Below are 24,269 nucleotides of genomic sequence, written 5' to 3' on the forward strand. Positions count from 1 at the left end.
AACTGAAAGGCTTTTTTTTTTTTTTTTTTTTTTTTTTTTTTTAAATACTGCTAGATAAGTCGGCTTTTTAACACCATTTATTTACCGTCCTTTCACATTTCAGTTTCAATGTTTTTTTGTCAATACAATTCTGCTTCAAGATAACTGATTAGTAGGCAACCTTTACACCACTTTAAAACAACTCTTTCACTTAGGTGCGTTTGTTTGGGCAATAGCAACGTTTGGCATTCTGGACTTCAGTCTTTACTAAATAAAATGCAGTACTAATACCGTATGTTTAGAAATCGGTAACATCAGGTACTTCACTGAATCTATTTAGGATAAGTAGGTCTGCATAAAAAAAGGAACTGCAACCAAGACACTGCATTATTTAAACTGCGGCGTATTTTCAACAAATACCTTTTTTTTAAAGCAAATAAAATCAGGTTAATTCATGGTATTGTATAGGTTATTTAGAAGACTGCTACTTTCTTTTCTGTACCATACGAATGTGGTACATGTTCGTCGGGACTGAAGCAGCCACAGATTCCGACATTAAACTACCTGGTTGTACATTACCAACACAGCACTGTAATCCTTCCTCCCTGTTGTGACGTCAGACAGGGGGCATACTGAAGTCCTCAACATTCAGAACGAGTTACTAGCAAATTACTCTGTAGAGGGTGGAACTGTCAAAGTTACACTCACAGGGGGAAAGAATAACCGGAGTTATTTTAAAAAACATTTTCTATTTACCTGGCAGCGAGAGAAAGAAGTCTCATTTACCACTGCAACTTTGTCAGCCCAAATATGGAATAAAACTGCGTTTCTGCCGAATAGAGAATGAAGAACACAAGAAACAGCGCAGCAATGCAATTTAAAACTGGGATCCTCCTGGCTTCGCTGCTCGCACTCGGCTGCAGTGGCTTACAAGACAAGAAAGGTAGGAGCTTAAAAACAAGTTAGAAGTTTTTCTTTGTATTATTTTATTTTTTATTTTTTTTATACAATCTTTTCTTAAGAATAGTTTTTAGCTTCGGTGCTGCTGTAAGTTTTAAACCCTAAAAGAGTAAGAAAGGACAAAGTTCTAGGGTTGGTAACATTGAAAAATTTCGCTCAAACGGCAGCAAAATGTACTGGCAAGAACGGCGTGGAAAAAGTACATCCCAGGATTTGTTCTTCCTGGTTGGGTAAAGCTGTTCAAGTGTTTGAGGCAGCAGTACATTGTTCGACTAACTGATTGTGAGTGTTTATTATCTGTATTTTAATCGTTAACTCCAGGAGTTTCACTTTATACAAATTGTTTACAACATGAAAGAATTCGACTTAAGTGGACATTATTATGAGTGCAATGAGATAGATTGCAGTGTCGGTCCCATACTTTGCCCCAGCAAATAAAAACTAAACAAAATGTATATTGATATACAACTCTAAAGCTGTACTTGAAATTAAAATACTTTAATAAATAATTGATAATTTGATGCTCTGCCAGAATGTAATAAATGTTAAATGCTCAGTGTTCAGGACTCTGCATAACTTGGGTTGCACTGCAGTAAGTAAACACGTCTTCTTTTTTTTTAAACGAGAGATTGCAGGTGCAATGAGGAACTATATACACTGCATTGACATTTGACTGAATTGTCCTTTACAGTGAACTTCAAAGTTGTGGAACAGCAGTAGTTTTTGACAGCATTATCATCAGCAAACAAAGCCCTAAAATACAACTTTTTCTCGAGCGGTTATGTAGTGTGGACAGGGTCTGTCACCAAACACATACTATTACATTATATTGTAAATGTTCAGTATATCTTATGCATTTTATAGTACTGTATAGATTGTGTTCAGCATTTTCAGACAAAAAATGAAATTTCCCACATGTTCAAAGGGTACAGAAATGTATATTCAATTATCACAACTGATAGGATGCATTTGTTTATATAGTTCAACTGTTACAATGTGTCTGTGTAGGCTGGAAAAGCTGAATAGCAGATATTGGAAAACATGATCTAAAATGTGTAAAGCATTTTGTTTAAATTGTTAATGTATCGAAACCAAATTTAAAACAATTTAAAAATCAGATGTACATTTTATTCAAAAACACCTTTCACATCCATAGTAAAATTGTTTGATAACTATAAATGTAATACACCAGGATGGGTGTTGACTAAGTAAATTCAAGTGGGAAATACTCATTTGTGGATAAACTTGCACAATCCTGTAGTTAACCTAGAGTGGGATAGTTTGGACCATTACAACTTCCTCTACAAGCTGATATCTGAACTACTGTACAACTTCTTCACAAAAATCACTTTTATGTTACAAAATGTTTTTAACTGTATTACAAGATATATCCTGTCACTTCACAAATGTTCCCCCCTGACGTTTTTTTTTTTTTGGGGGGGGGGGGGGAAATCGATATTTTAACATTCATATAAACAATAATTTATATTTAGGTTGGCATCCTTAGTTTAACCACTTCAACACCATGACGTACGCATGTACGTCAAATGAAAAACCCACTTACAGTACCATGATGTACCTGCGTACGTCAAGTTTCCCATTCTGTTCTATGAGCGGTTTCTCAGTCTAGCGTTTCAGGTTTCATTCTCTAAGGCAGTACTAGCACTGTGGAATGTGCAATGAAAGTCGGGGGAGGGTCAGGTGACATTTGTATCCAATTGCGTGTCATGTAAAGATTCCAATCAACCTGTTTACATTTAGAAGACTGAGATATATTGTGGTAAGCCATTCAACTTTTACAAGTATATACTGTATGTAGTGTTTTAAATGATTCTTTTTTGTTTTATTATTAGTTTTACTTGTTTAGTTGTAGTTTATATAGTTTTTAGTGAAAGCTAAACATGGCAACGTATGTGGTCTTTCTATAATGAGCAACGGGAGTGATGCTGACTTATCACTCAGCGATGCTGATGAAGAGGATGTGGAGCCAAGAACAGTACAAACTGTACAAACAAAAGAGCATGCAGCTAATTTACAGGTAAGCCAGCTGCAAACGGGAAGCTGCTTGGTTTGAAATGGCAGTGCTGTGATGAAATACTATCAAAACACAGCACTGGGTACAGGCAATGCGGCAGCCAGATCCATCACAATGCCTGCGCAAAGTAGCTGTGTACACGCATTTGTGACTATCCCTCCAACACACGGGAAGCAGAGGCTGCAACAAAGGTGCAGGGTCTGCTACGAAAATGAAAACAAAAGAAAAGACACAAGGAAAATGTGCAGTTGTTTGATTTTTATTTGATAATTACTGATTATTATTTTGTATACATACAATTACATTTTTTTTACAATTACCCATTTATACAGTTGGGTTTTTTTAACTGAAACAATCTAGGTAAAGTACCTTGCTCAAGGATACAGCAGCAGTGTCCCCCCACCTGGGATCTGGGATTGAACCCACGACCCTCCGGTCAAGAGTCCAGAGCCCTAACCACTACTCCACACTGCTGCCAACTGCTACTCCTAACAATTATTTGTTATTAGCGTTATTAGCAGCATTTTTGTTTTCATTGTTAAAAAAAACATGTTTTATCTCTATAAAGATAAAGGGTTAATGAAAAACACAGTTTAGGTCATTTATTTGTGTTTTATTCATCATATGTTAACATTTTATAGCAATTACAGGTTTGAAAACATTATTATTATTATTTTCAAAATCTGGTACCTGGGAAGGGGATTAATTTTTACATCTAGAGTTGAAGTGGTTATGGTATAATTTAATTTATTTAGAGAATACATCTTACTATACAAGGGCACCTTGACTAAGCAGCTGTCTGCCTTGTGTGAAGGCACTAGCCAAAATGTTTGTCTACTTGACTTAGTTTCTTATACATTTACCTTAGAATTCTGATTGAGCATTTTAGTTATGGTGAATGCAGATTATAATTGTGAAATGCAGTATTTTGAAACTGTTTATCTGTCCACCTGATTGTCTTTCTGTCACTGCCATTGTATTGTATTGTATTGCATATGCAGTATATAGAAAACCATTTGTCCAATTGTGATAGAAATCTTCTAAGCCCTTTTCTTTACCACAAAGTATCAATAATCTCATAGTATAGATCTGTATGTCACATTTTACACTTTTTAAAAAACATTTCAAGAGATCCATGTGTCCAATTGTAATGTAATTTGCTAGGACCACCTTTTACTCAAATTTACATGTGTAGGGAAATTCAAAATATCAGGCATCAATCGTAGTATGTTCAATCTAGGTTTAAAGTGCATAATATTAAGATGTTTGCAACTGTTCTGTTTTCTGGAGCGAGACCCAAACTGCAGTCTGTAAAAAACGTGTAATCAATTTATTAAACACATTGGTCCAAGGTGTCACCTGGGGAAATATATTTTTTTTTTATTTGTTTTTATGTTCAGCTGGGGTAATGTTCACTTGTTACCAGGCTGGACAGGCTGGACAGATGGAGTCTGCAATGCCACAAGAGAATTTTGGTCATGAAGCCCTTTGGTTCTCCCTGTGCATCTAACTCAGGGTGGGAGAGAGTCTGGCATTCCAGCTTGTCTTGCCTTCAGATACAAGAAGCCTGCCTGTCCCGTGTGCTCAGTGAGCCTTGGGTGGAACACCTGCCGATTTCGATAGGGGACAGAAATGACTGTTAAGGGGTTCCTCAACATACTGGCATCTTGCTTCCATACACCACAGCTCTCTTGTCTCAGCATTTGAGGTTTGGAATTCATTGAGGTCTGTCATCTTACCTTCTAGGGCTTTATAAATGGACTCCTAAAAAAGATGGCTTGGCAGATAAACACTATACATTAAATATCTGGAAAAACTCACAGATACAAACTGTTAATACACATACATCCAATATGTTTCTTGTCAGAGTGACTCTTGGAGGACACAGTATTAGGTATATTAGGGTGTTATTTCTTGAAATGAACTAAATATTCAAAATCTATTTCCTTCAAATACAATATTAATTCCTGTACTCCATAACCTTATGTTTTGAAACAGGCACCACACAAATTACAATGTTGAAATGTTGTGTAAATATAGGAATCTGTTTTACAAGACCTGTCCAATAAAATAAAACCCTGTTGTAGATGTTGTGTATAATCTGTATAATCACAGGAAGAAGAAAGTATTAATTAGAAAATGCAAAGGGGACTGTTTACTTTATGGCAGCACTTGTCATCATAGACGTTTAAAACTGTGCCAAGACAGTCTTGTAAACAGCAGCTTTGAAGACGAACAAATACAAGGAAAATGGGTAAATAGTTTAGCTTTAAGAAAAAAAAAAGATACCCATCTGTGTCCCAGTACTAATATAGAGTAAACTGAATGATTTGAAAAGTGAGATCATAACACACTGAAATGAAAGAAAGAATGTGGTTAAAATGATGTCCCCAACAAGGCAAATGCATGGGCTACGTGCTGGAGGCTCTCTTAAGGGGCGTTCACATTGGACGCGACAAAAAAGTAGAAGCTATTGTTTTCAATCAAGTAATTCACACCAAAGGTGGTGCAAAGGGGTCGCCGTAGGCGGCACTCGGGGTGACGCGCAAGAGATAGAACATTTTCAAAAAATGTAACCACAGCTGTCACACAGCCTGCAGCACGTAGCCCATGCATTTGCTTTGTTTGGGGACATCCTTTTAACCACATTCTTTGTTTCATTTCAGTGTGTTATGATCTCACTTTTCATATCGTTCAGTTTACTCTATACTAGTACTGGGACACAGATGGGTATCTGTTTTTTTCTCAAAGCTAAATATTTAATTAAACGGTAAAAGTAAACTACAAGCACTGTGTTTTTGTAGATAAAGAGGTATGCAGTTAAGGATTTAAGTTGGATCTTTTTATGTTTAACAGTACATTTCCTAAGGGTGTAAGTGTCCTCTCCACATTATATTATTCACTGACTGACTGATGCAGGACTCGACAGCGAGTTTTGGGTTCGTCTTGTACAGTGATGAAATGTATCAAATGCTCCACAAACAGGGATAATAATTATTGCTTGCCTGGCAGTTCAAGGTTGTTAATGCAGTGGTATTCTTGTTTGCTTCACCTCTTAACCTGATCAGTCAGACTTGGTTGATTAGGGTCAAACCAATTTGACTTTAAATTTGGTTGAATGGTTCTATCTCAAATTCTGACATTTTACATCTTTTTTTAAGATTGAAAAATATATGACAAATGGGCTTTATTTTATCAATCTAAACAGTAGTTGTTTTCCTCCTCTATATTAAGAATCTGTTTAAGAGAGCTTTTCTTTAATTGTTTGTCTGTCTGCTGCCGTTGCACTTTTAACTGCCAATACCTCAATCTAATACCACCCTTCAATTTGATTTGGGATGGCTGAGAAGTGGTGGTCATGTATCCCTTTTGAGGCAGTAATTTGACAAAGCTGCTGGTGCTGTACTGTCAGAGTTCAGATCTCGTCTTAGACCATTTGTGATATGGTCTACTGCTTTCTATATGTGTTGGTGATTATGACACTGACCTCTGACTTAATGTCATTATTAGGTCACATGACTTGAGTCTTGGCTATACAGAACACTTATATTAATAATGACACACATCAGTTTTGATCATAAATATTTCTAGAGTTTATTGTATTTAACAATGTTGTTGTTGAGGTGGGTCAACCTCAGGAAAAAAAGTGCATTATTTTACTAATTACTCCCTTGGATTGCAACTTGCAACACTATTGGCTAGACACTGTTGCCCTTAGACTGCAAAGGTTGAACAAATCTGTATGAAACAAAATGTAAAGTAACAGGCAGTTTGTTATATTGTAAGGTTACAGATGAGGCCCACTGATCTGATGGCCTCATCATTTGTTTATATGCATATTGAAAGTCACTCCTGATGAGTGTTGTGCTCAACAGAGAGAGATGAACAGGATTGGATGAAAAAAATGCTTCTCTGTCTTATTCTACTCCCAGTGCTGGACAGTAGGCTCCACATTAATGTAATGCTTTAAAACTAACTTTAATAGCTAGTTAAGAATTTTAAGCACTAAACATGTACTTTTATGAGTGCTTGTAGTAATGGTCTTGTAATGTCTAATCAGCTGTAAACTGATCAGACAGTTTTTTTCTAATTATCCAGATAGAAGTACAGAAAGAAGTTCCATGGATTCTTGAAAAGCTTAGAAACAGAGATTTATGGCAATACCAGTATATATTGTATGTACAGTACTGGCTATGCACCAGATACGTGTTACAGATTTCCTCTTTTTTTTCTGGCGTTAAAGTAAAATGCAGTTTTGTATTATGTACTAACTCTGGCCAGACTTTTAGTTTATACCATGAAATAAATGATAAAAAAATATTATTTTAGATCTTACAATAAATTACATTGACTTTGCATAAATCTTGTTAGTCTTACAATTGAAACCTAAATAAAAAAATAAAAGAAATGCATCTCAAGTCCTACAAGTATATTATATCATCTTATATTTTTATAAACATCTTATGAAACATCTCATATTTAGCCAACCAGGCCAACACAGTTGCTGTGTGAAAAATAATACATTCAACTGACATACAAAATGATAATCCAGGTTTAAGTTTGACCATTTTTTGCCAGTGATGAGTAAATTCAAATTCCTTGAACTAGGCCGGAAGACTTAATACTAATTAGGGCCCCAAGGCCTATGCAAATAATACAAAGATGCATAGCTGATCCTCAGATTGCTCTTTTAGTAGAAGACCTGATCTACATTACTGGTATATAGATGTCTAGCAACAACAAAGTCGTCAGTGTTTGTCAGTCTAAAGACAAATTTCATAAATATTTCAGGAAAGGTAAACAGACCCAGCAGAAAAATTAGCCAGGTCTCGCAGGCTTGGTGCTATTTAAACTGGGAGGTACCTGTGGATAAAGAATGCATAGCAATTTATCACTGCGTAGACCAGCATGCTGATATATAGTACATAGAGTGCCTAGAAATAAATACAGCCGTACACATTTAAACCTAACCCTGAACAAGCAGAGCATAAACAGATAATCCCTTTGCAAAAGATAAAAGTTCTGAGGATTTCGGGGGAGGGTACAGCCTCAAGAGAATTAAGGATTTTTTAGAGAAAACAAAAGGTAAGAGGAATGTGGTTTTTGAAGACCATTTCCCTGATACAAAGTTATTTGTTAATTTGGTGAAACATTTTATGAAGAAAGACTCAGGCATCGAAAACTTTAGCGATCAGGACAGGTGGAGGATTAAGAACATTTTAAATAAGATAATATGTAGTCCAAAAACAGCAATTTAAATGGATAAATCACATTTTAATCTTTTTTATCTCTGTTTTTCTGTTCTCTTTTTCTGTTCTTTCTCTCCCTTTTTAATTAAAATTAGGCAGTCTGAATATTAACGGGTGCAGAGACATAAATAAAAGAGCTGCTGTGTTTGAATATATAAAACAAAAACACAGTGATGTTGCCTTCTTACAAGAAACACAGTGATTTGAATAATCCGACCGAGTGGATTAAGGAGCGAAAGGGGGATGTTCTTTTAAGACACGTCTCCCCACTCTCATCGTAGATGAGATTGTTCAGGGCCGGCTGCTTGTAGTGGAACAAAAAAACATAGTTGTTATTAATGTTTATGTGCCTACAGATAGAAGGGAGAGAGTGGCGTTTTTTTTTATCAACTTTAAATACAACAATGTCCAATTTTAACTCTGAAGATTATCTTTTTCTTGAAAGGCATTTTAATTGCACTACAAATGACAATGGTTTTAAACACCATTTTAGCATTTGTAAATTTTGTTTTATAACCCCCACAAGAATATCAGACCACTGTCTTGTAATTTGTAATCTTTTAATCCCATCCCTAAAACCAAGGAATTCTCATTGGCATTTTAACACATTTTTAACGCATTATGTACATTTTAGTGTTTTTTGGGGTTTTTTGGCAGAAGAGGAGAGAACAAAGTCACTCTTTTAGTTCACTGAGGCAGTGGTGAGACGTGGGGAAGCTGCAGATCTGCCAGTTCTGCAAGCAGTACACTGAGTGTCACAAAGAGCATCAATGAGTCAATGCGAGCCCTAGAGACTGATATTGTGGATCTCCAGCATGACCTGGAGTTCACTACAGATAGCAGACAGATTGCAGACCTCAAAGCCAAAAAAGCATCATTAAATGACTTGTTGGACACTAAAGTACAGGGGGCGCTCATTTGATCCAGGTTCCAGAGTATGTCACAGGTGGATGCCCCCACACAGTATTTCTTTGGTCTGGAGAAGAAACAGTGTCAGAGCAAGCTGATCCACTGCCTGCGCTCAGCATCAGGGCATGAACTGGGGGAGATCTGCGGGAAAGCAGTTGAGTTTTACTCCCAGCTGTTCTCCAGTGAGCTGCAGGACAACGAGGAGGGCACACAGCGGTTACACAGAGATCTACAACAGGTCCCTGAAGAGGAGAAGGGCAACCTGAAGAGGGTGCTCACGCTGCAGGAGCTCTCTGATGCTCTCAAGAGCTGAGCAACGGCAAAGCCCCCGGCGTTGACGGCTCCCAGTGGAATTTTATAAAACGTTCTGGGGCGTGTTGGGAGAGGATTTGCTGGCAGTATTTGAAGAAAGTCTGACCCAAGGAAAGCTGCCCCTCAGCTGCAGGAGAGCAGTTGTCACACTGCTGGCAAAAAAGGGGTACGTGTGCGACATAAAAAACTGGAGACCTGTCACTTTGCTTTGTGCCAAAAATAAAATCCTATCCAAGGCAATGTCCAAGAGACTGAAAGAGGTGCTGAGGTATGTGAGGTCAATATATAATCATATTTTTCTGATTCAGGATGTTTTGGACGTCTCTAAGCTATTGGGTCTCAATACTGGGCTGATTTCTCTAGACTAGGAAAAGGCTTTTGACAGGGTGGAACACCAGTATCTGTGGAGCACAATGAAGGCATTTGGGTTCAACCCTGGTTTTTTAGCCATGATTCAGGTGATGCATGGTGACATTCAGAGTGTGCTGAAAATGAATGCTGGCTTAAGTGCTCCTTTTAAAGTGCAGAGGGGAATCAGACAGGGCTGCTCCATGTCGGGGATGTTATACTCTATTGCTATTGAGCTGTTGCTGCACACGCTGAGGAGAGTAATAAGTGGACTGTCTATCCTACTCTGTCCCAGCGCTCCCCTTCGACTCTCCACTTACGCTGATGATATTGTTGTGATAGTGAGGAGCGAGGAGGATGTCAGGGGTCTGAGCACTGCCTTAAGAGACTATGGAGCTTTGTCATCTGCCTAAATAAACTGGGCAAAGAGCAGTGCTTTGCTTTTAGGGGAATGGACAGAGTGCAGACCCCCGACCCTCCCAGCAGGATTGCAATGGAGTGGGGGAGGCCTCAAATACCCAGGAGTGTACCTGGGGGACGAGGCCAGTGTGCAAAAGAACTGGGAGGGGGTGCTGGAGGAGGTGCAGGGCCGGCTGGGCAGATGGTGCTGGCTGCTCCCAAAGCTGTCATACAAAGGAAGGGCTCTCATAAGTGACAATCTGGTGGCCTCCACACTGTGGCACAGGCTGGCATGTCTGGAGCTGCCGAAAGGACTGCTGGCAGAGGTGCAGAGGGTGATTTTGGACTTTTTCTGGGACGGACTGCATTAGCTGAAGAGGGGCGTGTTGTGTTGTACCTGCCCAAGGAGGGGGGGGGGGGCAGGGGCTTTTGCCCAGTCGGACTGCCGCTTTCCGTCTGCAGTCAGTGCAAAAGCTGCTGTATGGTTTTAAAATTGTCCTTATCAAAAAGAGAATTGCTGTGGAAACACCTTTCACCAAACAGTTCCCTGGTCTAAGATAAACAGTAGCAATACCCGCTTGCCCTGTCGTAGGGGGTGAGGGAATACAGAAATTAATGGTGATAAATATGTGCATTTATACTGACACACTTGACAAAAGATAATTGAACAGCAATTAATTGTCCTCGTTTAACACTGTAAACTTAAATAATTTTAACATTTGCAGTTTTCAAATTAAGGTTATATTTATCATTTAAATTTATCCTTACCTTGAAATGTGGAAGAGTCTGTTTCTCGGCTGTAACACAGCTCTGTCTGTCTCTGTCGCCGCCTTTGCGATTTCGTTCGAGCATTGGTTATGTTTTGGTTGCCCGACGTCGTGACTCAAATATAACCAATACACAACATCAGTATAATGTTGTGTGCCCATTGGGATTATACATATTCAAGTATGGAGACGCAAAATTACCAACCATCACTGTTGGAAGTTCCGTTGCAGGAAAGGGTAGGCTACTTCCAATGTACTGTTTGGAAAAATGACAACATGGTTGTATTCACTGAAGACAATGCAAATCTAAGTGGCTATGCAAAGTCATGTAGTTTGGATTAAAATATCACAGCAAAAAGTGAAATGCATCTCTGCAGCCGTGGCACACTGGAAGGGACGGCTGCTTTCACTAGCAGAAGCGGGGCCACGTAATTCAGAAATTGTAACCAACAGCAGATTTTAAAAAAAAATAGAGATTGAATTATTTCCATGTGAATAGGCCATAATGTTAATCTAGTTTTCAAACCTTGTTTTTTTCTCCTTGGACAGTGAGGTTGATTTATTTATTTATTTATTTATTTATTTTTCCTTAATTTGCCGTTATGTTTACACTGGAAATTTGTCAGATTTTACACAAAACAAGGCAAAGGCTAGTGATGGCAGGAATATGAAAATTGGAGAGTGCTTTAAATACCAATGTATTTATCAAAAGTGTCTTAAAACATCAGGATTTGTTTGAATATGTTTTTTATACCATGCTCCAATAAACTAGGACTTATTGTTCCTTTAAACTGTTGCTGTGAAGGAAGTTTTATTTTTTTTCTTAAGCATTTTAACTCGATAATGATCGATAATTGTTGTTAGAATTTGCACGATAATCGATGTCAACTTCAGGGTTAGATTTACAAAACTAATATTTATAAAAACTGCAGTGTACAAAATTGAAGGCATATGAAAGAAAAGGTTTTTAAAAAATGTACACAATTTTTAATTATAAATTTAAAGCAGTTATACATGTCTTCCTCATCTATATAATTGATTTAAATTGATTTAAACTGAGAATATCCAGTCGCTCGTCAGACCTACAGTAAGTCACTTTTGTCTTCGTCAATTAGACATTGCATGGTCTTTATAGCCTCCTGAAGTTAATCCTACTCAGTTTAGTTCCCATATTTTTCAGTCACACTCTCTCTTAAGGGGCGTTCACATCGGACACGACATAGCACGACAAAAAAAGTAGAAGGTATTGTTTTCAATCAAGGCATTCACACCAAAGGTGGCACACAAGGGCGGCCAGAGGCGTCACTCGAGGCGACACGCAAGAGATAAAATATTTTCAAACTTTTGCCGCGTCGCTTCGTGACGTATCCTACCAGCAGCCAATCAGGTAAAAGTAGGAGGCTTTTTTCCCCAAGAGAAGACGGCCCTCACAGATTGAACAAAAAGCATTCAGGGATGTTGAAATTCAACCTTTTATTTTATTGCAAACAAACACAAACAAGGTCCTCATGGACCTTCATCAGCATATGGCTCTCATCTATGAAAAAAAAACACACAAAAAAACAGGTGTTACAGGTGTTTTCCCCCCGTTAATTTTGGAAAATATTATTTATGTTATTAAGAGCTGAAGCAGAAACAGAAGACAGTTGCTACACAACTCTTGTAAAAAAGCAGTTTTTTCACTTACAACAAAAAGTTACATATAATTATACTGTATATTATGCTAGGGATGGGCTTTCACCAAGAACGCATAAGAGAGTACCAGAAATTTCCCAGGTCAGGTTAAACTGCCTCAAAGAAAGAAATGCCACGGCTTTAGGGCTGTGGTATGATGTGGATTTAGTGGGCCTGTGTGCTGGCCCTTATCTAATTAAAAATTCAATTAGTGGGGGTGGGGAGGGGGTGGAGGGTTAGTTCTAGGTTACTCCTGGGTACTTGAACCAAAGTCTTGATTACGAAACCAAACAGTGTCAGCTCAGCACTCATCTACAATATATTGTTTCAAATCATTCTTGCTAAACTTTATAGTAAAGAACCAAAAAGGTGGTTGTTTATATGTCTAAATTATTACAATATGTCCCTCCTTGGGGTTGTACTTATTTCTACAGTTGTTTGATTGACATAATCTTGATAAAAAAAAAAAGAGTCCTATTTTTTTTATGTAAACGTTGGTGGTTTTTAGGTTTTTGCTTAATTGAAATAAATGGGAAAACACCTTGTTGTTGTTAACAGTACCGATTCTGTGGCTAAACTATGTTGATTATTTTTTCCATGGTGGAAATAATTTGCATATATCCTGCTGAGATTGCTGCTCTGGATTTGTCTCATGCCTTGATGCCTTCCATGTACTGTATGCAGGGATTTACTTCATAACATCACCTGATTTCAGGGATTTGGTTTAGACTCATTGATCCAAACATGACAGCTTAATCAGGGGCAGAGCTAGCTATTCATGCCTGGATGGGCGAGTCTTACTCTAGGGGCCCATTGTTAATATCTTATAATTTAAAAAAGATGGACATTTTATTTAGAAACAACTGGAATTGTACTTTATTTCAATTAGGTAAGAATGCCACATCCAGAGTAAAAAACTGACATATTTTGTTTTCTATTGTCATCTGAGCAAAACACAAAAAGCCAGGTTAAAGCCAGGATGAGAGCTACATTGCAATATTACAGAGGAATGCAATAGACTCAACACTCAATAGACAAAGCACCAGAGCTCAACAAATAACAACCCCATTCAGGCTTTTTTGTAATCTGATTTTTTTACCTCAATGTATTACAGTGCTTATTATTTCAACACGTGTACATTATAATACCAGATGCCAGAATAAATCTGCGTAACTGAAATAAGACACTCAATGCACTGCTGTTTGATCCATTTCAGGTTTTATGAGATGCAGGCTCATAAAACACATGTACTGATGTAGCAGAAAAAACAAATGCCTGCAGCTCATAAAAATGAAATGGTTCTTCAAACTCCTATGCAAGGAGAGTCTTATTTCCATCCCTGTAACGTGCATTATATTCCTGAAAAACGAATTTGTCAATACAATTGTCTCTGGCTAAGAGAATACCCCTCGGGAAGCAAGCAAAGTGTTCTCGAAAGACAGAGTTGACCACCGGACAAAATATGCCAAGGCCAATCACGATATTAATCAATAAATACACATGTATTTATTACGTACGTCATGACTAGGCTTGCTACTTTTCGATTGTAATCGGTAAAGCTCGTTAAATGTAGAATTCCCAAAAAATATGAGTTTGACTGAAATAAATTTATATAGGATAAACATTGGTAAAACCACTCGCTATTTTTTTCTTACCAAAAATAATAATTTAAGAAATCATCTCGTCTGTGTAGTTTTTATACTTGCTGTTTGTCCCGTCTCCGTTCTCTGAATGGCGAGGGGTCGCTGTCAGTCAAATCAGTGGTTCCTCAATAGGCTAGTGTAGTTCATCCTGTCCTGACAGATCTCGTTGGCTGAAGCAGCGCTAGAGTGCTGTCATTCGTTTAAATGACTGAGTGTGCACTTTCATTTGCCAACTATAGCCTGTCATTCAAAGCGCCTACTTTGAAATTAGCGGGTTAAGGTGTAAGTAAGCATTTGCTATTATAGATATATACGGTGACAGTTACTAGGTTGATTTGAAAATGGGGTGCAAGAGGAAAACACTTAATGAGTATTGTGCACAATACCTTGATCGACGGCAGAAGTCTCCGCGGCTGGACGAAGCGGGCCAGTCTGCCTTGCCTCCAGTGAGTCCAGCTGTGCTAGAGGGGTGGAGCTCGGAATAAGTGCAAGTTAGTTCTGTTCAACTATCTAATGTTTTGTTCTGTGCATATTGTTTTTACTTGTAAATGTATGCTATAAAAGTCTGTGTAATACACTTTAAATGCTGCGTTTTCTAAGGGTTTATTTGAGAATTTCTTTCAAAATTTGTGTAGGATCTATATCTAGGTATAGCTTCGCTGTGACCAAACGTTATTTCAATTAGAATGCTGGTAACCATGGTTTTGTTGCATGTCGAATATGATAAAGGGGTTTCTCTAAAGGAGACGTTTCTCAATGGCATAAAAAGTTTTAAGCATAAAGGTCGATTTCTTCAATGCTCTGCTTGAATTGAAAAATAAAGATTGAAAAAAAAATGGTAAATTCGTTCAAAAATAAACGTCGATATTGGCAAAAAAATAAAAATCGAATAGTAGCAAGCCTAGTCATGACGCATGTGCATCAGCATATGAGGTGAACAGAATAAGTAAAAGAAAAGCACTAGGCAAGTATATGTTAATAAACTAATAATAAACGAACTGACAAACTAAACTAACTGAAGACAAACTAAATCAACAAAGCACCCCAATACGGGAGCACTATTCAAGACAAGCATAAATTAAAACATTAACACAGCACCCCGACACACGTTAAAAAATGCAGCTGCAGCTCTAGATTATTTATGAATACAGGAGCAATATTCATGACAGTAGCAGAAATTGAAGGTGAAGCGGTTAGTTAGTTTTTACTTCTCCTTACTTTTAAGAAGAAGAGTCGTAAACATGCTTACATGCGAGAAATCCATCTCAAACGACTGCATTTTGCAAAAATATTACTCAGTTCAATTGGATGCTGACAATGTGTTGATCAGGCGATAATCTAGCAACAGGTTTTCAGTCAAGCAACCGGCTTCACCCAAGTATTACATGAAAATAAATGACGAAACAAGCATTGGTTGTGATGTTGATAGTCACTGTAATTGTTAATTATATACAAGTAGGTATTTAAGAAGAAATACGTACAGATTTCTTTCGCAGCAGTTTTTATCGCCTGATGCGGTCCAGTCTAGTCTTCTTAATCACGACTCTTCACGAGAAATTAAAACTCCCGCTCACCTGTACAGTCTCTTGCTGCACACATTTCCATTCATACTGCAGTTGATTGGTTGCATCTCCAGCCATTCATACTGTGGTGGCTTCTTAATATATGATTTTACCACTTCTTAGTTTTTGTAAGCTAGGTATCCTATACATTACAACTTGCCATCCAGTCACTGCTTCACATTTCACTTCCAGCTCTTAACTTAAAGAGTAATTCCAGGCATATAGACTTCCCAATCTTCAGAAAACCATAAGCTTTTATTTACTTACATCCAATAATAGCCAAATGAGTGTAAATCCTTCCAATACAGCAATATGTTCCGTGACAGTAACTCCATACAAAAGCATAAACAAATATTCTTCAGTTTAACTATTAAATATGTCCCTTTTTTATGATTCTATCTATAAAGTTATTAATCTGTATACGTATCAACGGTATCAACTGTCGAAAACTGTATTTGCTCCTCCGCTTACAAAAACTCACTGTGTCATCTGTGTTCTTTCTTTTTATCATTTAATTTCAAAACCGAATTCTAAATTAATAATAATGTCATTAGCTATAAACAGAGGGTGCAGTGCATAGAAAATGAGCACATACCAATCCATAAACAGTAATAATAATTACACATATCTAAATAAACTAAAATAAGAATACATTATTTTGTATAATCAAGATACAAAATTACAATTCAGCTCCTAAACATACTATGCGCTGCTGAAACAGCAATTTGATTGATAGTAAGAGGATGTGTATGAAGCTATGTACACTGCAGAAAGCATGTTCCTTTCTAAACGCCCGCCCACAAATATTTTAAATATAAGCATGTAAAGATTAAGCTAATTCAGCGGTGTTGATAACTGTCTTGCTTATGTTGCCAAAGACACTTTCCCCACAAAAAATATAAAAACAAGAAATATCTGGCAACACAGAAAATCTTCCCGCAGCAAACAGGTTTTTATCATCCCCCCGCAGTAGTAGTAAGTAGTAAGGGGGCCCGGCCCTGGTCCACCCATAATCCAAGCACTGACTAAGGAGAGTTGATGTATGCAATCTGGTTACACAATAAAGTTGATGTTATTAGCAACTTTTATTAAGCATATGATGGCAACAGTATTCAGACTGGGTGGAAGTGTATTTTTCTAAGTGTGTTTTGGGCAGTCGAGAGGGGCTCACCAACCTTCATTTTCAGGGCCAGGGGGGGCAGCCGCACACCCTGCCCCCCCCTGCTGGCTCCGCTACTGAGCGTAATGGTACCTCCAGATCTCTTTTGAACAATGATGTCATATAAAGTGTCCCTTAAATGAGCTTTTAGGTTTTCCACTTTCCTAAAAATAGGGAACCGTTTGTTCTTGTGATTAAAGTGTATGATTGGAAAAATTATTTTTGTGCTTCTAATGCTAGTTAAGCTATTAAATATTACAGGTAGGACCAGGGTCGCCCGGTCGCTAAATGTAACCTTCAATTTTAATATGACCAGTAGATCTCACCTAGTGTTCCCCGTTTGCGGTTTATTACGAATTTTACCGAATAATTACAGGGTTTTTTTTTTTAACTGGACATCGGTTTTTACTGATTTATACCCGATTTTTGTCTATTATTCAATAGTTTCCTGATACTGTTTCCTAGGAAATACATTTTGATTAAAATGCTGTTTTATTTTGACTCCGACATTGTAATAAGCAGCCCTACACTGTATCCTAGGATACAGCAGATGTTTAGACATCAGAGGATCAAATAACGTTCAAATGTGGTTCTCTGTCACTTCACAAACACATTATCATCTGGTTATGTTGGCCATCAATGTCTGATTATTGTGACAATTGCTGGGCGTAGTAACTACTAGTTTGATCAAAAACTAAATTGAAATACTTGCACACAAATATAATATTTTTAGTGGATGAGGAATGGGGAGAAAACATAAATCATAAATTTTTCTTTTCAATTAAAAACATTTTATCAGCATCATTACTGTGTGTTTTTCTTAAATTATCACATTTTCATAAAGTACAGTTCTTTACATAAAATACCAAAACATGACTTATATTAATTCCCCACATTAATTCCAAAAAATTGGCAAGAATGTCTTACAGTACATACTGTAATCTTTCTTCCCAGAGCCACTAAAATGCATCATGAGGCTTTGATTTGTTATTCATTTTGTCTTGACTACACTCTCTATATTGTTCAGAATTAAAGTTTGATGGGATTTCGTTAGTGTTACACTGAGGCTGTTGTAGAATAAATGTATGCAGACAGACACACATATTAGGACCAGTTCAATCAACTTGCTTGGCAGTAATCCAATTACAGGTACACTAAACCTAAACAATTATATTTATTTTTTGTGGCAAATAGAACAAAAGGCCTTGCAATTATGGAATCTGCAGGAACTTGTAGAAAATCTGTCAAAAGTATAAAACGGAAACTTAGGCAAATATTGAAGCTCTGAATAGAAAACCTATATGGCTGACTCTAGCACAGTCTTTTTTCTCAAGGAAAACTAAAGTTTAAAATGAAATTGATTCAGTATTTTCTATTAACAGCAGTTGTTATACATTCAGAATATGCCATGTATCACAATAATACCACAGTGACCATGTCACATTTGGAGCAACTGACAAATGATGATGTAAAAATAAATTACCATGCCAGAAATTAATCTGTTGTAAATATCATGGCCACTGGCCAGGAGCTTGAATATATATTAATGTTTGGTGTTTATTACCTTAAACATAGGATGATACAAAACCTACAATATCCCAGTAAATATAACCTGGACAGTTCCTGACAGGATACTGTTGGAATTAGACCTGTAGGTACTGTGCAGTCCACTTTACTGAGATGTATTTTCAAAGCATTTTCTTGATATAATAGGGCTTGTGTGCATAGCGCCTACAAAAACTAATAAGGCCCCAATGAATGGAATTACGAGCTGCCTTTTAAGAGTTTGATGATTAAATTTGTTGGTGTGTAAATCTCAAAAACATTGTCAAATACATCTTTGTATATTGCCATGAACTGGATTTTAAAATCAGTTTTAAAGTTTTTATCCGTGTTTTATCTGTTCCAGTCTGCAAATTGCATATTTTTATAATCTATAAAGATATTATTAACAATGTGTCCAGTTATATAACCATGTTTAAAGAAAACAGTGATTTAAAATATTTTACAGATTTTATGGCATTTGCTGTTTTACATACTTCATAATGATTTCCTGTGCAATGTTGCTATTTTACATTAAAGTTAGTATTGTTGCTGTAGTAGACTGCAAGCATCTGGACATTTTCTGTAGAAGTTATTAGTTAATAAACTTTTACAACAAAAAAGGTTGAAATAGGTATTCCATGAGTATAATAATGACCAGAGCATTCAACAGGTTTTTAGCCCACTCGCTGGCTTTGGTAAAACCCCTGGTGGGCTAAAGCCATTTCCACCTTTCAGTTCTGAATAAAAAGCTAAGGTTCCACTAAAGATACAGGATATTCTATTTGGAACAAATAGTTTCCTGCTGGACAGCCAACCAGCCAATCAAATTAAACAATTCAAACAGCTTGTATTTTAATTAGAAATAATGCATGTTTATAACAGGCCCTAAAAGCAGATCCAATATTGAGTACACTATCTGGCAAACCGGAACCTCATAATTTGATTACCAGCTGCCCTTAAAGCACAGAACAGAACAGTTAGATGGTGATGCGTAGGTTTAAACATTTGATACAGTAAGCATAAATAATAAGGATTTGTAGGTTTATTTCTGTAGTTATACAATCAAACCATGTAATTTCCACATACTGCAGACACGTGTGCAATATTGTTCTGGTGAATCGTTAGTCAAATGATACTGACTTGTCCCTGGAGCTGCTGACTCGCAGTTATTAGCAGAAGCTCCAATCATCCCATTATTTTAAACTGTCTATATTATCTTTTTTAGAACTGTACAAATATTATCAAACTAAATGAGTCACAGCATCCATAAATTCTCCCATTGTCCTTCTCCAGACTGGCATAGTATTCTTGTATGAGTGATGGGGGACTAAGGCATCAGGACTATATTTAATATAATTTTCAAACATAATATCTTTATTTATAATTCGGTAGAAGGAAATCTTTTGATTTATGAAAGGCTTTATTTTTGTAATTGTATCATCGATAGTACCGTATTGCGTTGTTAGTATGTGGTGAATAAACTTGAGTTCTGGGGGGAGAACAGACACAATTGAAAGTCACAGATGTTTCTTTTTAGCTATTAAACAAATTAGTTTAACTATTGTTGAATAGCAAAAATAAGTATTTTTCATATAAGAAGATTTACATATAGGAAGAGTTGTCAGACTGATGTGTAAATGTATATACACCTGTTTCTTTAAATGTCCAATATGCAAGTTTTCAATGCTTTGCTCCATTTCTGATGGCAAAGTTACATCTTAATTAGCATGGAATGACCACCTTGAAGTAGAAACACACAAGAGACACAAATGACAGGCTTGTTGTTGATTTAAACACCTCTGCCTGTGTTTTGGGGAGGGGAAATGTCTTCACGACATCAGGCACGAACTACAGTGTGCATACAGGGCCAATACTAGCTGTCTGTGCTCAAGTGTAAACGGGTGGCTCAAATGATAGTGATAACTTTATCCTCAGTAGTATTTTTAAAGCAAAATGAGGCATCTGGAAATGTTTTTTCCTCGGCTGCTCTGCCTTTGATCTCAAAAGCAGATACAAAGGTATTTATCAGAATGAGTCACTTACAATGGTATTTGTAGTCACTGCTTTATTGTTCTTATATGTTTTTTTTTGTCTAACAGTAATTCATATACAATGGCACCATAAATACAGTTACTGTGCAATTTGAATTTTATAATGTATATTATAGTTGTTTTTAATTGTGTACCACTTAAGGCAATATTCTTTTTTTCCTCCATTTGATCACATGATTCTTGCAATTCTTTTGGGTTTTACTTATGTTTTTAGGTCAGTTATTTATGTTTAATTTCCTTTATGTTTAAGTTTCCTTATCTTGTTCAATATTACTCCAGTTTTATATTCTTTTGGCAGAACAGCTGAATGTGTATTGGTCATATTTACCATTGTTATGGCTGTGAAATCCCACAATTTTGGAGTTTGTTGTGTTACACACTCCTATGGATAATGCCACTGTTTTAACAACCCAGTATTGGTTCTTAACTCTACATTCCTCTGCATACTTCACATAGTAACAAGCAGTATACAGTCAGCTACTTACTCGTAAGAAAAAGCCAATCAAGTTCAAAGTCTACATCACATTATGGATCACTTCGATTTTTTGAATTTTTGTTCTGCGAAATACGGTAGAGAAATATATTTTGTTTAAAAATCCTATTTGAAATAAGTAGTATAGGTTTGAATTTAATGCAACACCTCCATCCCTTTGCCATGTCTCTCACTGCACGGCTTCAGGTACCAGTAATATACATAAATACATAAATAAATAAAGAAGCCCTTTGATGAAGCACAGAAAGATATTTACACTTTACACTTATCTTCGTGATCAGTCATCGGATAGCTGATTGCTTAGACTTTTCTGTCCCTTAGCAATAAGATGCAATTAATTGTACACTAGCCTTAAGTAGCATCTATCATGGATACCTACCAAGGAGAAAAATACATATTTTGGTACAAACATGGCTTTAAAGGGTACCTGTACCCAAAAATAATAAAACTCTCCAAGTGCTCCGCATATCCAATAAATGCTTCTTGTTGCACCGATTTGGTCAACAAGTCGGTCATTCAGCAATGTTTTCAATTTCTTTATCAACTTTATGGGTCAGGTAACACTTGAGGGAGCTGACATATTGGATCCTTTCAGGCAACAAATGTAATTTGAAGTGCAATTATGGAGAGCATGGCGAACACAGACTAGTTTGCGAGCTGTGAAGATGTTGCAAAATCAAAACTCTAGGCTAGTGTGAACAAGAAGGTAAAAATATTCCTGAATTTATTATTTAAGGGAGCAGCAGAAAAAGTGACTGGCCTCTTGTTAAACTAAATTAACCATAATAATTTCACAGAGAATCTGGTTGGCCATATTTAAAATGAGGATAAAGTCATAACTCTCTATCTTTCCCATACCAACGTTGTCAAACCATGAGATTTTCTTTTGAATGTAATTTTTCCTTCTGTTTAAAAAAAAAAAATCCCCCCAAAAAACAGTGTGATAGTACAGCGCATGGAGATACCAGTTTTGGCTTTAAAATGAAGACGTTGTAATTGTAAACATGGTCTGTGTCTGGGTCACTGTCACAAAGACGGCCAGAGTGGGTGGCGTCAGACCGGAAGCAGGAAGGAATACACAGAGAGATGTGGTTTGGTATAAGCTGGGCGCGTGATCGCGCTCAGCATTTAATAAACAGAAAATAAAAGGTTTGAAACACAAAAACACGGGACACGGCACTATACGCCAAAATAAAGAGACAAACAAAACAGACTAAACAGTGAACAGACAAACGGACAAACACGGTGAGTGAAAACACTAATTACTTTACTTTAGACTTTCTTTTCTCCTTCTCTCTCTCCCGTTCTCCACTCACCGAACACCAACCCTGACTGAGTGCTACGTGTCTCTATATATACTGTTGTGCTGGGATTCAATTACTAATTAATTATTCACTTGAATCCCAGCACGTGAATTAATTCTGTGCAACCCCGTGCTCACATATTACATTTTAAATGCACGTGCGTGATGTGCAATCCCGTGCCTAAATACAAATACACTTTTTAAATACACGTGAAACACAGACCCGTTTATATCCCGTGTACCAATCTATACACCAACATTAACACACGCAACATACATACACAGAACACACAAATGCACACAGGGGCGGGCACTTTGCCACAGTCACTCAAATCTCATATTCTTGCCAGGACGAGCTTCTGAGTTTTCAGTAGTTCATCGAGTTTATCTAATGAACCAAAAACATAAATCTAGCTGACGGTCTAGTCAGCCATTAACAAGTTAAATAATTATTAGGGTCTTTATTTACTTATTTGTTAATTTATTTGTTTATTTAAAGAGTGACCAAGGTCTGCTTCATAAAAGAAAGAGTAAAAATGTAATACAAATTACATTATTAAAAATAATGACTTGTAAGTCTTGTTCCACACTTGTATTTAGATTTAATTATATTATTGTTTTTATTGTCTATTGTAAAGTGCCTTATTATTATTATTATTATTATTATTATTATTATTATTATTATTATTATTATTATTATTATTGTTTTTATGATTGCATTTTTACATTGTCTGTGGGTAATGATAATAATTATAATAATGTTTACCTCAGTTTTTTTCTTTCTTTATCTTAACAAATAATTATAAAAAGTTAGATAATTGGACATTGCTGCCCTATTATCGCCACTTTGCTCAATAGCCAGAATCCCTTAATTTTCTTTTAAATAATGTGCAGTATTTCTTTTCACAAAAGCATTCCTTTATATGGACAAATAAAATAAGGCTATTGGCTAGGATACGTGTTCTGATAGTATATAAGTAGTAAATAGTAAAAATACATTATGCATTTTTATGACATACTGCATTTTCAACCTTTATTTATTTATTTTACAATTGTACTGGGTAAGTCAGTTTGTGCACTCTGGTAAATTGATATTTTTGCAAGAAACCATAAAAACAGAAGGACCCAACTGTTGCAATTAACAGTCTCCATAAGCACGCATTACTGCAATGCAAAGCATGTGTAGGCCTAAGTATAACAATACAGTACACCCTCGCTGTAATGGCCGTCATTATACTGGGCTTGCTACTTTTCGACATTAAAACGGTAAAGCTCATTAAACGTGGAATTCCCAAAAAATGAGAGTTTGACAGAAATAAATTTATACAGGAACAACGTTGGTAAATCCACTCACTATTTTTTATTTTCGTACCAAAAATAACAATTTAGAAATTATCTGTCCCATCTCTGTTCCACTCTGAATGGCCAGCGGTTGCTGTCAGTCATCTCAGTGATCTGTTAGTATAGTTTCACTGTCACTGTCATTTCATCCAGGTTGACAGATTAGGTGGTGGGAGTGTCATGGTGTGGGCGGCAATCTCAGACAGTGGCAGAACCAACCTTGTTCATGTTCAAGGCAACCTGACAGCTCAGCGCTATTGTTATGAGATCATACAGCCTCATGTGATCTCATTCATGAACCATTATAACGTCATTTTCCAGCATGACAATGCACGACCGCACACGGCCGGGCCACCGCAGCTTTCCTCACTCAGAACAATGTTCAAGTGCTTCCCTGGCCGTCTCGATCACCAGATCTGAACCACATTGAGCATTTGTGGGACGAGCTTGATTGACGTGTGCGACGCTGTGACCCCAAGCCACAGACATTACAAGGACCTTTCCAGGCAGTTGAGCAAGAGTGGGTTGCCATTCCCCAGC

At 36.9% G+C, this 24,269-nt stretch overlaps 1 protein-coding gene across 3 annotated transcripts in view; it reads left to right on the forward strand.

Annotated features, from left to right (window-relative positions):
- The first annotated feature begins 622 nt into the window (after positions 1-622).
- LOC117400452 (epidermal growth factor receptor) overlaps positions 623-24,269 on the forward strand; it is a 179,297-nt gene continuing 155,650 nt past the window's right edge. For 2 of the 3 annotated variants that reach the window (XM_034000454.3, XM_034000453.3), the window contains exon 1: positions 627-922. In XM_034000454.3, coding sequence (XP_033856345.1) covers positions 823-922 — 100 coding nt within the window. In that variant the 5' untranslated portion in view covers positions 627-822. Of the gene's footprint in view, positions 923-24,269 lie in introns of all 3 variants that reach the window. The other variant, XM_034000452.3, reaches the window with a different exon arrangement.

This window comes from Acipenser ruthenus, chromosome 4 (assembly GCF_902713425.1).
Source record: "Acipenser ruthenus chromosome 4, fAciRut3.2 maternal haplotype, whole genome shotgun sequence".
In the NCBI taxonomy this organism is placed as follows: domain Eukaryota; kingdom Metazoa; phylum Chordata; class Actinopteri; order Acipenseriformes; family Acipenseridae; genus Acipenser; species Acipenser ruthenus.